Source organism: Abramis brama, assembly GCF_963993115.1.
Source record: "Abramis brama genome assembly, chromosome: 8".
Lineage (NCBI taxonomy): Eukaryota > Metazoa > Chordata > Actinopteri > Cypriniformes > Leuciscidae > Abramis > Abramis brama.
The window spans coordinates 24757764-24770078 of record NC_139970.1 but is presented as its reverse complement, the minus strand read 5'-3'; the positions used below and the strand labels follow the sequence as shown (position 1 = coordinate 24770078).

Genomic DNA, 12315 nt, shown 5'->3' with positions numbered 1-12315 from the left:
GGTTATAGTGGTGGTGTGTATCAAAATTCTTAAAACTACTTTTATTAAATCTAAATTTGAAGTAACTTTTAGTATTTTGAGGCAGAGCGCTCACACTTCTGCTTTTCCAAAATTTAGAGCAAAATGAGTCTGCATAATGCTGCTGTTACTTATATATTGCATGGTTAGTTGCAACCTTCTGCATACACTACTCGTGTTAACTGGTCTTAACTGATTTCTACTTCTTTTTTTTTTTCTTTTTTTAACTGTCCCCTTGCATGTTCTGAATCCTTTCTTTACTCTTTTCTCCTTTGATTCACCCACAGTTCTCAGACACAACACCTCACGGTTGCTCAGCAGAGTGCTGGGCTCTCTAAGTCAAAGCCCCCTGATTTTTGGCCCAGACCAGATCCCACCTCTGGCCCCAGACTCATAAAATGCGAAAAGCGCCCCCTCCTTGGGCGTGAACAACCTAACGACCCATACAACGTTTCTGCCGACATCCTGCCTGATTTGGAAAATGACGACATGTTTACACGTCGTACAAAAACCTTCCACTCGAGTGATGATCTGGCCCAGTTGAAGTACGGTAACTTCCTGGTGCCTCGCCGCAGATCGGAGGCTGAAGTCACAGTGGTAATTCAGCCCCGCCATGAGGGTGAACCCGTTTATCCTGACATTGAAAAAGACGATGTGGTTTTTCGAAGGGCTCAACAGCAACTCAGTCATTACCCTCTGTCTGGGGCCCCTGATAACTACCACCCTGTTCCTATTCCAGAGACATGGGCTTTGCCACCAAAACTGCAGGCCAAGCTAATGTTTGGCCCAGTTGAACCCAGACAGAACAAACCCATGTCCGAGATTAAACACGGAGCAGAGCAGCACCTGAAAACAGATGATATGCTACTTAGGAAGCTAAAAGCTTTAAATACCCAAGGGATGGAGAAAAAGGGATCTCCCAGTGTTTCTTTGTCTTGCAATGAAGAAGATATGCAGAAATGGCAAGCCATCAGAGAGGCCAGCCGTGTGCGATACAGGAAGAGGCTGATGGTTGAGAGGTTAGGTTTCTGAGCCTGCAGAAATACCTGTGTGCGCTTGTCATCATGATCTCATCTGCGGTGTACTTTTTCGCATTCTCGTGTTAACTATGATCTTAGACTGGCAATGGCAAATGTTTGTGAATCTGACATGGGTTTGACTTTGATTGCATGAGAATGATTGTAACAGGTAGATATTTGGTTTTCTTAGTGTTTTTCTCTTAAATAATTTTGGACCAGCTTCAAAATTTGCACTCATTTAGATAAGTTTGTGCATGAAGTGATGAGGTCAAAATGGTTTTCAGCATTGAAATGTGTTGTGTTTTATCTTGAATGTGCAAGGCTTCCATTGTCAGCCGCTTCCAATTATTTTAGCTGTACAAAAACAGTCAGTTATGCTGCTTGATACTACAAACTGGTATTTGTTATCATATTATTTTAATTTATTGTCATAATCATAAGCACACTGGTTTGTAGCACATATAGTTTTACAGTTTAATCCACTTTCTTGTTATTCTTCTAGTTATTTACCTATAGTGGTTAATGAATCAAAAGTCTATTTTCTTAGGTTTACTTTACTGAATTATATAAAATTAAAAGCATTTTTGATTAGCTGGAACACCAAAGAATGTGACATTACAGATACACTTTGTTTGACTTTGGAGAGACTGACCAATTGCTTGTGAAATGCATTTTGCTTGTGTTTAATAAAAGACTGAAAGTTTTGGTCATGAAAGCATCTAAGAAACTGATACATCAAGTACAGACTCAACTGCTTTGACTTTCGTTTAAGTCCCAAAGTCCTAACAGACTTTATAAGGTGCGAGTGCATCCAGCTAAGCTGTGGTGGAATTTTAAAACCTGAGTAATGTCTAAAAATAATCCAGTCAGACACATTCACTCTTTACGAAGTAACTTACCATGCGCTCTAGCTCCAAATTCCCCACACCCTTGTGATCCTGTGAAAGCTGGAACTTACACTTATGTGACCATGGAAACACACCTAGCACTTGAACCCCAAGTACAACATTGCATTTGATCAGAGTCCATGTAATGTCAGGGCATTAAAAAGATCAAATGCACTGGGATTGGTGGGGAATTCTACAAGTTTCCAATGATGTCATTCTACCTTAAACTGAAACGAATTAAGTTACAACTGACAGTTAATATTACGTTTGCACATTTTAAATGTCAGACAGCCAGGTCTGTAATCAGCGAATTAACTGAATGCTGAAGCATGACTTTGTGAAAAATAAATAATCATTATGCACTTAATCATAGCTGGAGCGGTGTGGCTAAAGCTAATGACATGTACAATACCGTCCGAAAGTTTAGGGTCAGTACCATGAATTTTTTTTTTTTTTTTTTTTAAGAAGTTAATTATGAAGGATGCATTAAAGACATTTATAATGTTACAAACATTTTCTATTTCAAATAAATGCTGATCTTTTGTACTTTCTATTCAAAGAATCCTGAAAAAAATATCAGTTTCCACAATAATATGAAGGAACTGTTTTCAACATTGATAATAATAAGAAATGTTTCTTGATCATCAAATCAGCATGTTAGAAAGATTTCTGAAGGATCATGTGACACTGAAGACTGGCTGCTGAAATTCAGCTTTGCCATCACAGGGATAAATTATATTTTTATACATATAAACATAAATATAAATATAATTTATTTTAAATTATAATAATATTTCACAATATTACAAGACTTCTGTCAAAAAAATCTTACCGACCCAAAACCTTTGAACAATAGTGAATGTTACTTTATTGGTCATTCAATACAAACTGTCAATCAACACACCAAAATATGACTATTTTGTTGCTGTGGTTCTCTTTGGTTTCTAGACTGTTCCAGAAAAGCTCTGATAGTAAAGGGTGAGTTGTGGCCTTGTGCAGTAACGGCATGTTTTTGTGTGTGTGTGTTCACGGCTGCTGCGTAGGCCTCTGCCCTCCCCTATATTAAGCACTGAAACTCACAATGTACTCAATGCTATGATCCCCATGGGCTGCTGTCTAAAAAATTTTCACTGCAAAAAACGTGTCGACTACAGATATGCACACTGCTGGCTAATTTAATCTCTGTTCAAACGTGTCCTTCTGGAAAGATCCAGAGCATGAGAAGCACAGATGTACTTCTGCAATGCAGACGTATTGTGCTCTCACAGGTAAGTCACATGAGTGGAAGTGATTGAATGAGCAACTCATCGAAAAGTATTAACCAATTGCCACATAACATAATTCGTTAGTTGTCTATTATGATAACTAATTGTGGCTTGAATAATATTCAGGACATGCTGTTTTACTAACCCTTCAATACTTTGTCTTGTAAATTTCTGTTATTAATGCTTGCCTTGCTTGATGTGAGCTGAAACACTTTTATTCATATCAAAATGCTGAATGGCTTAACTCCATTAAATCTTTTTTCCATCCTAATGCATTACTTTTTTTTTCTTAAGGAATTAATTGGACTACTAACGGTTTTTGAAAAACATGTTTACAGGAGCAAATCAGTGAGTGACATCACTGATAGTGAGACGAACCTCAGCACCTCGGCGGTGGAGTTGCGCTTCGAAGAGCTGCAGAAGATGCGCATTCGGATTAAGGAGAATGAAGATAAGTGGCAAGATGTGAGTATCGGATCACATGATTTTGTTATTGATGATATTCATAGCTGCAGATGTTCGGCCTGTGATTCAGTGAAGGTTGAGACTAGTAAGATGTCCTCATAAGGACCTTGACTGCTTCGAGTCACATCAATAATAAATAGTTTATAACTGTTCAGTGATACTTCGTAGTGTGAATGTGGTTGGACTGAGCTTCAATACAGCATCTAGGTCGTATACGGGCCTCTAATTCACACGGGAAAAGAAGTCGGGTGGAGCCAAACAGGCAAAATAGGACACCGGCAAAATCTAGTCCTCCCTCACTCCTCAATCTGTCCTTGTATCTCTCTACCCTTCCCCTGCACTGTCCCTCCTACCGTTACTGCTTATGAATAAGCACCTGTGCTCCAGTTATGGAGGCTGAGCGTCTTTCTCCTCGTTCCTGCAGGATCTTTCAAGGTGGAAGAATAAGCGCAGGAGTGTGAATTCTGACATAGTGAAAAAGAAAGAAGAGAGAGAACAGATCGAGCAGATCACTTCAGGCGGCAGCAGGAAATCAAAGACCTTGAAGGAAATGCATGATGAGAGGTGAACATACATTCCTTCAAATCAAGCTGTAGTTGTGTGTCTCTAAATCTTAAACGGTACAAAACTGCATATTTAATTTGTTTAATTTAAATTATTTAATTTCCTAATTGTATTTTATTTCTGTTATTGTGTGTGGTGAACTATGATGAAATGTTGCTGTCACTGTTTGTTTTTTGACATTCTGTTGTCTGTTGTTAGTGCGGAAAGTGTAGTGTGTTCTACTTTCTCTGATCCATTGTCTGCTCATTGTAAAAGTGTAATCTAATCGCGGTTCTTGTCCTGCCTCCCTCCTGCTCCTTTTCAGAGAGAGCCGTGAGCAAAGCAACTACAGGGACCGCTTTAACTCCAGCGTTGATGATGTCTTTGAAGAACCTGTACCCCGAAGCAGAACTCTGCCAGCACGCAGCTACACCATTGACACCCCTTACGCCCCCACGGAAAAACCTTCACTACCCTCCATACCATCTATGAGAGAAAAGGAACCTGTGGCTGGCACCCTGGCATCACATCAGCCAGATTTTCCAACCAAACCTGATCGCTCTAGCCCAGATATCCCACTTACAATGAATAACAGCATTCAGGAGACCAAAACAACAACCCAAAACCTTCTGGATGATCCAGTTCCTGCTTTCTCCTACAGCAACACCAGCCTGATTAAACCCACCAACATGATCAAGCCCATCAGCGTCAGTAAACCCAGCAGCGTTCTCAACAGCTCAGACTCGATTAGCAAAACTAAGCCAGTTGAAAACTACAGCAGCACCATTAGCTCATTGTATAAGCCCAATTCAATGGATACAAAGCAGTCTGGGCTGGATCAAGTTTCTGCCTCCCTCCCCAGGAGCTACCAGAGATCAGATAGCGCAAGACTCACCTCTGTAGTTACGCCCAGGCCATTCGGCACACAGGCCACCCGAATAACCTCTCTTCCCAGAGCATTCACGGTGAGTTGGCCCTGTTTGGTCTCAAACATCATGATGGTGTTTTTCTTTTGTAATGAATGAAGGTCTTTGAGAACATTATGCTACCTGCCGCAGTGTGCGATCGATTTACAATGAAGTTCTGATGTAATTATAGCTCATATGAATTATAAAGTATCTAATTGAGTTACAACACTAGAATAAAACTGTAATGTGGAAGCCAGATTTTTTGGGCAACGCGTACAGTGCCATTAAAGAGTGCAGTGGTTCTGGAAGTAAAAATTAATTTTCTCCATAGACTTTTTACGATAACTTATAAACCGTTAAATGCCTACTGTGTGTGACAAGGTTGTTATATTTGTTCTATTAGTTGTTATAATTGATGGGAAATGTTTTTGTTGAAGCTATTAACATTTAATTCCTATGGGCAAAAAATTAATTTGAATACTTCCAGAATCAAGCCAGCTGAACAGTGGACTGTTGCACTCTATTCCTCTGTTTGACTTTTCCCATGGTTAAAATGATCAGTCATGATCTCTTCTGCTTGTATTCACTATAACTGTAAGTAATGAATGCATCTCAAACAGTGAAGAGTTCAAATTGTTTCTGAAAATACTTACAGTATATGGCATCAAACCTTTTAGATGGATGACTCTCTTAAGCGCACCAATGGAGAGACAAACAGCCTCAAGAAACCTACAGCTTTCAACCGCTATGCTCAGTATGTGAAAGATGATGAGGATATGTCCCAGGAAAGCCCTAAGCAGAGCAGTGACGAAGAGGAGAGATCAGAAGAGAGAACCCCGTCTCCTGTCCCTCCGATCAACAAGGTGTTGCCTCTGCCTAAATCTTCGTTCCCGCTCATCCCTCCAATTGAGGCAAGACACTCCAGAGCAAATCTCAACTACACATTACAATAACTTTACATTTTCTAAAGCAAAAGCAAATTTCACATGCAGAGACAGACATATGAGCACTTTAGATTCAGTAAATCTGACTAAATCCAGATCATTTAAAAAGTTTATAGGTCTGGGTTGCCTTCTGTGTAGATTAATGACAATTTGGATGTCAATGTTGCTGCTTCAGTAAATCTAAAGTAAATTTCAGTAAATCTCAATGGCACACTCCCGAAAACCAGAAAGCACTTCATGTGAAATCCCTTCACTTTTTGTGTGTAGCTGACCTGTCTGTGTCTTCCAGGTGGACTACAGTGAGATGAGGATCAGCCTAAACCAGAAACCCAACAGTAGCCGGGACTTTGGCTTCCAGAACGACTGGGACTCCACTGGGGTCCGTGTCAAATCTATAGTTCCAGGTAAAAGAAACTGTTAAAGTCCTCTGAAATAGAAGTGATGTCAAAAGTGATCTCATGTGCTGCCCAGTGAATTAATGAAGCACAAAGTACAGGCTCTACCTGCAGCTTCAGAGAACGTCTGCTACTCATAAAAAACACACATGTACTGTACTGCTACAGTATATAGGGCAGATATTTTTCTAGGTTAAATCTGATGAGCCTCTAGTTGCCCAAGATAGCAATGGAACAAAATGTGCATGAAACAAAATGTATTGTCTGAGATGCTAAAATAAATTATGTTTAGTTATATAAATCACAGTTCGGGCATCATTGTCATTCCTATAATTGTTTTGAGGAGTTTTGAACATTTATTTTGTGTATAATGCATGTGTGCAATGCAGGCAGCACAGCGGAGCTCGGTCAGGTTAAGGTTGGAGATGAGATCCTTGCGGTGAACGGGCACCGGGTGGCAGACATGAGCTATAATGAGTGGAAGAGCAGTATGGAGGAGGCCTTGCAGCAGGGAAGTCTGCTTATGGACATCCGCAGACATGGAAAGAATAGTAAGTCCCCGCCATCTCATTGAGTGCAGCACTGACTACAGCAAGCCTTGGTAAAGCTTTCAACTGAAAAAAACATTGCCAGACTTCTTATAGTTACCTTTTGCTACATATATTGCAGACTATCCTCTGTTCTTGGTTGACCCTGTAGTTAAAGTCTATATATCTACTGTAGTAGCAACCAGTGGCGTAGGTTTGATTTTGAAATTGGTGGGGACGGGGACATCAATATAAATATATTTTAAGTTTTGATCGAAATTATTGCTAAGGATATATCAGTGTCACTGGATATTGGTAGGGACACGTCCCTAGCGTCCCTACTAAATTCTACGCCCCTGGTAGCAACACTACTATATGCTTGTCAGTTGTGTATTTGGCTTTCTTGTTGCTGATATTCTTTTTTCTGCTTTTTTCCCATTTAAAGGAAAAGTTCACTCAAAAAAAAATTAAATGCTATCAATATTTCCAAACCTGTATGCTGCTGTTTTTTGTGTGATTTAAAAAAAAAAAAGGTAATAATAGGTATAGTGGACTGTCAAGCTCCAAAAAGAACTAAACTACAATAAAGTACCATGAAAATAGTCCATATGACTTTTGTGCACTTTATTCCAACTTCTTATTTTATTTTGTTTTGTTTTATTTAAGTTTATTTTATATGGAGCACATATTTTAGTTATATAAAATAACCGGTTTTCATTTTTGGGTGAACTATTCCTTTGTCTACCTTTCCCTGATATGGTTTCTTCAGTATATATGTGGTATGTTTGAATTTTTCCTAAACAGTGCATTATTTTAGTTTCTAAAGTAAGTGGTTCTTTATATTTTCAGTGGTTCATATTTTCAGTGTTTACTAACAGGCTTATAGTTTGTGACTGAAGGCAGATCAGAGGGCATCTGTAAGCTTGTTGGTAAACCTGGTGTGTGTGGAGCTCATTCTGACTGTATGGCAGGGGAAGGTGGTCTGTCTTTCATCCCCACATTTTAGAAGTATTTACCGTACACATTCAGTTTTTAGTATCTGTCTGTCGTACATCTGTTTTCATAGTTTGCTAATTCTGTGTTTTTGAAATGAATGGTTTTGTTGACATGCCACAATCAGACTGGGGCAGAGACCTACCTTCCCTTCCATTTAAAAGCCATAAGACCATCAATCTGACCAGTCTGGATCCTCTAGGTCCCTCTGAGTCATACATCAGCACCAACCTGGATTTCACATCCCAACAAACCAAGGACAACGTTGTGAAAACCGTGAATGTCAGCTCACAGCCAGGCAATGTGAGCAGACTAATTAATTGCCTACTATATATGGCACTTTATTTTTTAATTGGTATTTGAATGTATTTTAAAGCTTCTTTCATAATGCTAAACAGATTACCTTTTTTCCACAGAATAATGGTTCAAATGGAATAAATGGTGGTTTCCGTGAGGATTCAGACAATATGAATGATAAAGGTAAATTACTTTTTCAGCTAATTGCTTGGAAATATTCTGTAAAGTTTTTTTGTTGTATGCTTGTTTTAATAAACGCATTTTTGCGTGTGAAAATTTGTGAATCTTGTTCTGAGATTGTTTAATAGCTTGACAAGAATGCTTGTTTTTGATTAACTTAAAACAGTGTGATAAAGTGTATATATGTATGTAACACTTTACAATAAGGTTCATTAGTTAATGTATTAACTAACGTGAACTAACAATGAGCAATACATTTGTTACTTTATTAGTTCATCTTTGTTAACGTTAGTTAATAAAAATACAGTTGTTCATTGTTTGTTAGTTCACAGTACATTAATGAATGTTAACAAATGTTTAAAAAAAAACAAATGATTTTAATAAGGTATTAGTAAATGTTGAAATGAATATTAACTCAGATTAATAAATGCTGTAGAAGTATTGTTCATTCTTAGTTCATGTTAACTAAGGTAGTTAACTAATGAACCTTATTGTAAAGTGTTACCATATACATTATTTTTCTTTTTCTACCAAACTTTTTTTTTAAGAAAGCAGTGTGGATTAAGAATGAATTGCTAAATCTACTTCCCCTGGACAAATTCATCTTCTTTTAACATTTTTATCTCCCGTGTAGAATCTGAATCCATTTCTGTGAAAAACTTAAAAAGGAGATCAGAGTTTTTTGAACAAGGTAACAGAACAGCATCAGTGCAGTGCTGATGCATTCAGGCTATGTGTTTCGGGGGCTGTGGGTAAACCTCTAAGTCTTCATCCTGCCATCCTCCTCTCCTCTCTCTAGCAGAAGCCCCTCATAACCTCTGTGCTCTTCCCTCGGGCTCTGCAGGGCTCACAGTCAGTTCTCTGGTCTACCTCTGTGGTAAATGGGGGTTGAGTGTGCAGTGCCCACTTCCATCTTGTGCGCTGACATGCTGTCTACAGGAGCCAGAGTACTTCCTCTAAAAAGTAGAGGAAAATTGGCGAGTAAATAGTGCAGAGGAACAAAACAAACTAGTTTATCTAAAAATGGCAACTCTGCCATCATTAATCACGGATAATCTTCCCTCCAATAGGCTGTGAACCACTGACAGATCAGAGTCAGTAAGTTAAACTGCATCATTTGTAAATCTGATTCATTAATTAAACTTGTGATCCAGATCCACTGATTCATCAAAAAGATTATACTCACGCTGTGAGTGCAAACAAACCTCAAGAGTTTGTAGATTGTTTTTAAATGCATCTTCATTAGTCATTCTCTGAGGCCTCTGAAAGACAGCATGTCAGGACCATACCAACATACAAAGCACTAGGAAAGTACTTTAAAAGGAAAGTTTATCTTGCTGATATCTTACTTACAGTCCCATATTAATATAATATCAGAGATTTTCCCCACAGGTATAAATGAAAGAATTTAGGATAAGACCGATATGAATATGAGACTGTTTTACCTTCACACACTCAAGTCATTCTTGCTGTATATTCTTGATTGTAGAAGCAGCTCAGGAAAAGAAATAAGTAATCAGTGTGGATTGTGTTGGTATTGTGTTGTGAATGCAAATAGTGCATGCTGTGCTCGGCATGGATGTGGGGTTTAGTTTTACTAATAGCCAGTGCTTCTGCATGTGGCATTGCATATGGGGACTGGCCAAAGGGGTTTATCTACGAGATGTGTTTTTGCATTATTCATTTGGTTTGTTTATTGAAGTCTTTGCATGCATTTGTTTATCCGAGTCTGCATGTGGTTCTAAATTAACATTTATTTATGGAACTGTTGGGTTATGGGTTTCTTATTTTAATATATTTTATGTTATCAGATATTGGGATGGAATGCTGTTCATGTGTTCCCTTCATGCTATGATGGGGTTTTTTTTTTTTCTTCAAAATGTAGGCTACACTGTCTAAGAAGCATCTAATTGTAGCTCTTTTTTACAGGTGGATCTGATACAGCAATATCGAATGTAAGTTGAGTTTCAATGTTTTTTAATCCAACCACTGTTGCTTACACGCATATGATCTGATTAATTAATAATAAGTGAATTATAGGGTTTGGGTACAAAAAAAAAAAAAAAAAGCCAAGATATTGTAAAGGATATCTGGGATATGGTTGGCTCCAATAATTCAAAGCATTTTCTGTGTGTGTAGCTTCCCATGCCCTCCATCACTACATCCACTACACGCTGGTCCTGGGACCCAGAAGAAGAGCGCAGACGTCAGGAGAAGTGGCAGAAAGAGCAAGAGTGTTTGCTGCAGGTGAATATTATATGAGCTCAACCGTTGGGCTTTATAGAGTTATGGCCTAAATATGGGTTATGTTGTCGGGTAAAAGAGAACATATAACATTTAAATGAATAGTTGTGAGATTATTTGTTCCTAAGGTTGTAGAAACTAGTTCTGGAAGGAGATATGTATAGTGCTGCTGATCATGCAAACTCAAACTGTTTTTCTCTTGTTCTCTTTGTGCAGGAGAAGTACAGAAAAGACCAAGAAAAACTTGATGAGGAGTGGAGAAAAGCACAGCAAGATCTTGCGAAAGAGGGCCCCAAAGATTTTGAGGAGGTGTGTTGTGTTATGTTATATGTGTTATGATATGCATTTATTTACAGTAAACCATTGTTGTATGCAGGTCAGTATTTTATGGATACCTCAGCAATAATTAGACCATGTTCACGGGAGAAAGTATATTCCAAAAGAAATATAACAGAATTTATAAAAATAATTACATTTACACAAATTACACTTTTCAAAAGTTCATATAAATAATCTGGTGATTTTCCAGCAAAACAAAACCTATTATTTTATCTTGTGGAATTTATGTAAATGCCTGTAATTTCATATAGCTCCATAAGGGCATGCAAACAATTTTTTTCTTCAGATTTTGTTAGGGGTATGTAAATGTATGTCATTGTCACTGTCAAACAATTCTTTGATTGTTGTTGAACAGGAGACGGAGCTGAACAGACACAACCTCTACTCCCCTCTTCCCTCCATCAGACAACCTACTGTTTCATGGGAAGAGCAAGAGGCCTCCAGATTGGCCCAGCAAGAGGAAGAAAGGAAGAAAAGAGAGGAGGAGAGGCTACGTTTAGAGGAAGAGAGAAAAAGAGAGGAAGAGAGGCTGCAGTTAGAGGAAGAGAGGAGAAAAAGAGAGGAAGAGAGGCTGCGGTTAGAGGAAGAGAGGAGAAAAAGAGAGGAAGAGAGGCTGCGCTTAGAGGAAGAAAGTAGAAAACGAGAGGAACAACAGCGTCTTGAGGAAAAGAAGAGAGAAGAAGAAAGGAAGAGAAGAGAAGAGGAGTGGCAACGTTTAGAGGAAGAGAGTAGGAAGACGAAAGAACAAGAGCGCCTTGAGGAACAGAGGAGGAAGAGAGAAGAAGAGCGCCTCCTTCAGGAAAAAGAGAGGAATAGAAGAGAGGAGGAGTGGAGGCAACTGGAAGAGCAGAAGAGGTTTCAGGATCAAGAGTGAGTTTCTGCGTTTCAATAGTCATTAATTGGTTTCTCGTTTTAATTTTATGTCCCATCTTTCATTATCTGTGTCATGCTAATATGAATGTATAATTTTCTCAAGCATGCAGTTTAAACAGTTTTTGTTTTTTTTACTTCCAGAACAATAACATCAAGGAATGGCATTGAATAGCATGCTTGACAAATACATGTATTAGTCCTGCTTTAAATACCAAAGTAACCTGACTAAACTAACATTGTCTGTGTTAGGGCTGGGCGGTATGACTCGTAATACATTCTATGTATTGGTAGATACTGTATGTATATGTTAGTGAGCATGACTGTTTTGCATTATTTACACATTAAGAGCAATGAAGAAACATGGAATAATGCGAAAATACATAGTGAAATTAGTTAATATGAGGAAGCCTATTAAATA

The 12315-nt window shown here is 38.4% G+C and overlaps 1 protein-coding gene across 30 annotated transcripts in view; it reads left to right on the top strand.

The window, feature by feature from the left end:
• The window catches only part of lmo7a (LIM domain 7a), a 48983-nt gene that overhangs the window by 30922 nt on the left and 5746 nt on the right, over positions 1 to 12315 (top strand). For 8 of the 30 annotated variants that reach the window (XM_084122260.1, XM_084122258.1, XM_084122250.1 and 5 more), the window contains 16 exons: positions 306 to 1037; positions 2873 to 2902; positions 3528 to 3654; positions 4079 to 4218; positions 4523 to 5162; positions 5783 to 6016; positions 6339 to 6453; positions 6834 to 6995; positions 8092 to 8267; positions 8381 to 8444; positions 9076 to 9132; positions 9241 to 9318; positions 10371 to 10396; positions 10581 to 10688; positions 10902 to 10994; positions 11380 to 11894. In XM_084122260.1, the coding sequence (XP_083978386.1) occupies positions 306 to 1037; positions 2873 to 2902; positions 3528 to 3654; positions 4079 to 4218; positions 4523 to 5162; positions 5783 to 6016; positions 6339 to 6453; positions 6834 to 6995; positions 8092 to 8267; positions 8381 to 8444; positions 9076 to 9132; positions 9241 to 9318; positions 10371 to 10396; positions 10581 to 10688; positions 10902 to 10994; positions 11380 to 11894 (3297 nt within the window). Of the gene's footprint in view, positions 1 to 305; positions 1038 to 2872; positions 2903 to 3527; positions 3655 to 4078; positions 4219 to 4522; positions 5163 to 5782; positions 6017 to 6338; positions 6454 to 6833; positions 6996 to 8091; positions 8268 to 8380; positions 8445 to 9075; positions 9133 to 9240; positions 9319 to 10370; positions 10397 to 10580; positions 10689 to 10901; positions 10995 to 11379; positions 11895 to 12038; positions 12197 to 12315 lie in introns of those variants that run through there. The other 22 variants (XM_084122252.1, XM_084122249.1, XM_084122270.1 and 19 more) reach the window with 13 other exon arrangements.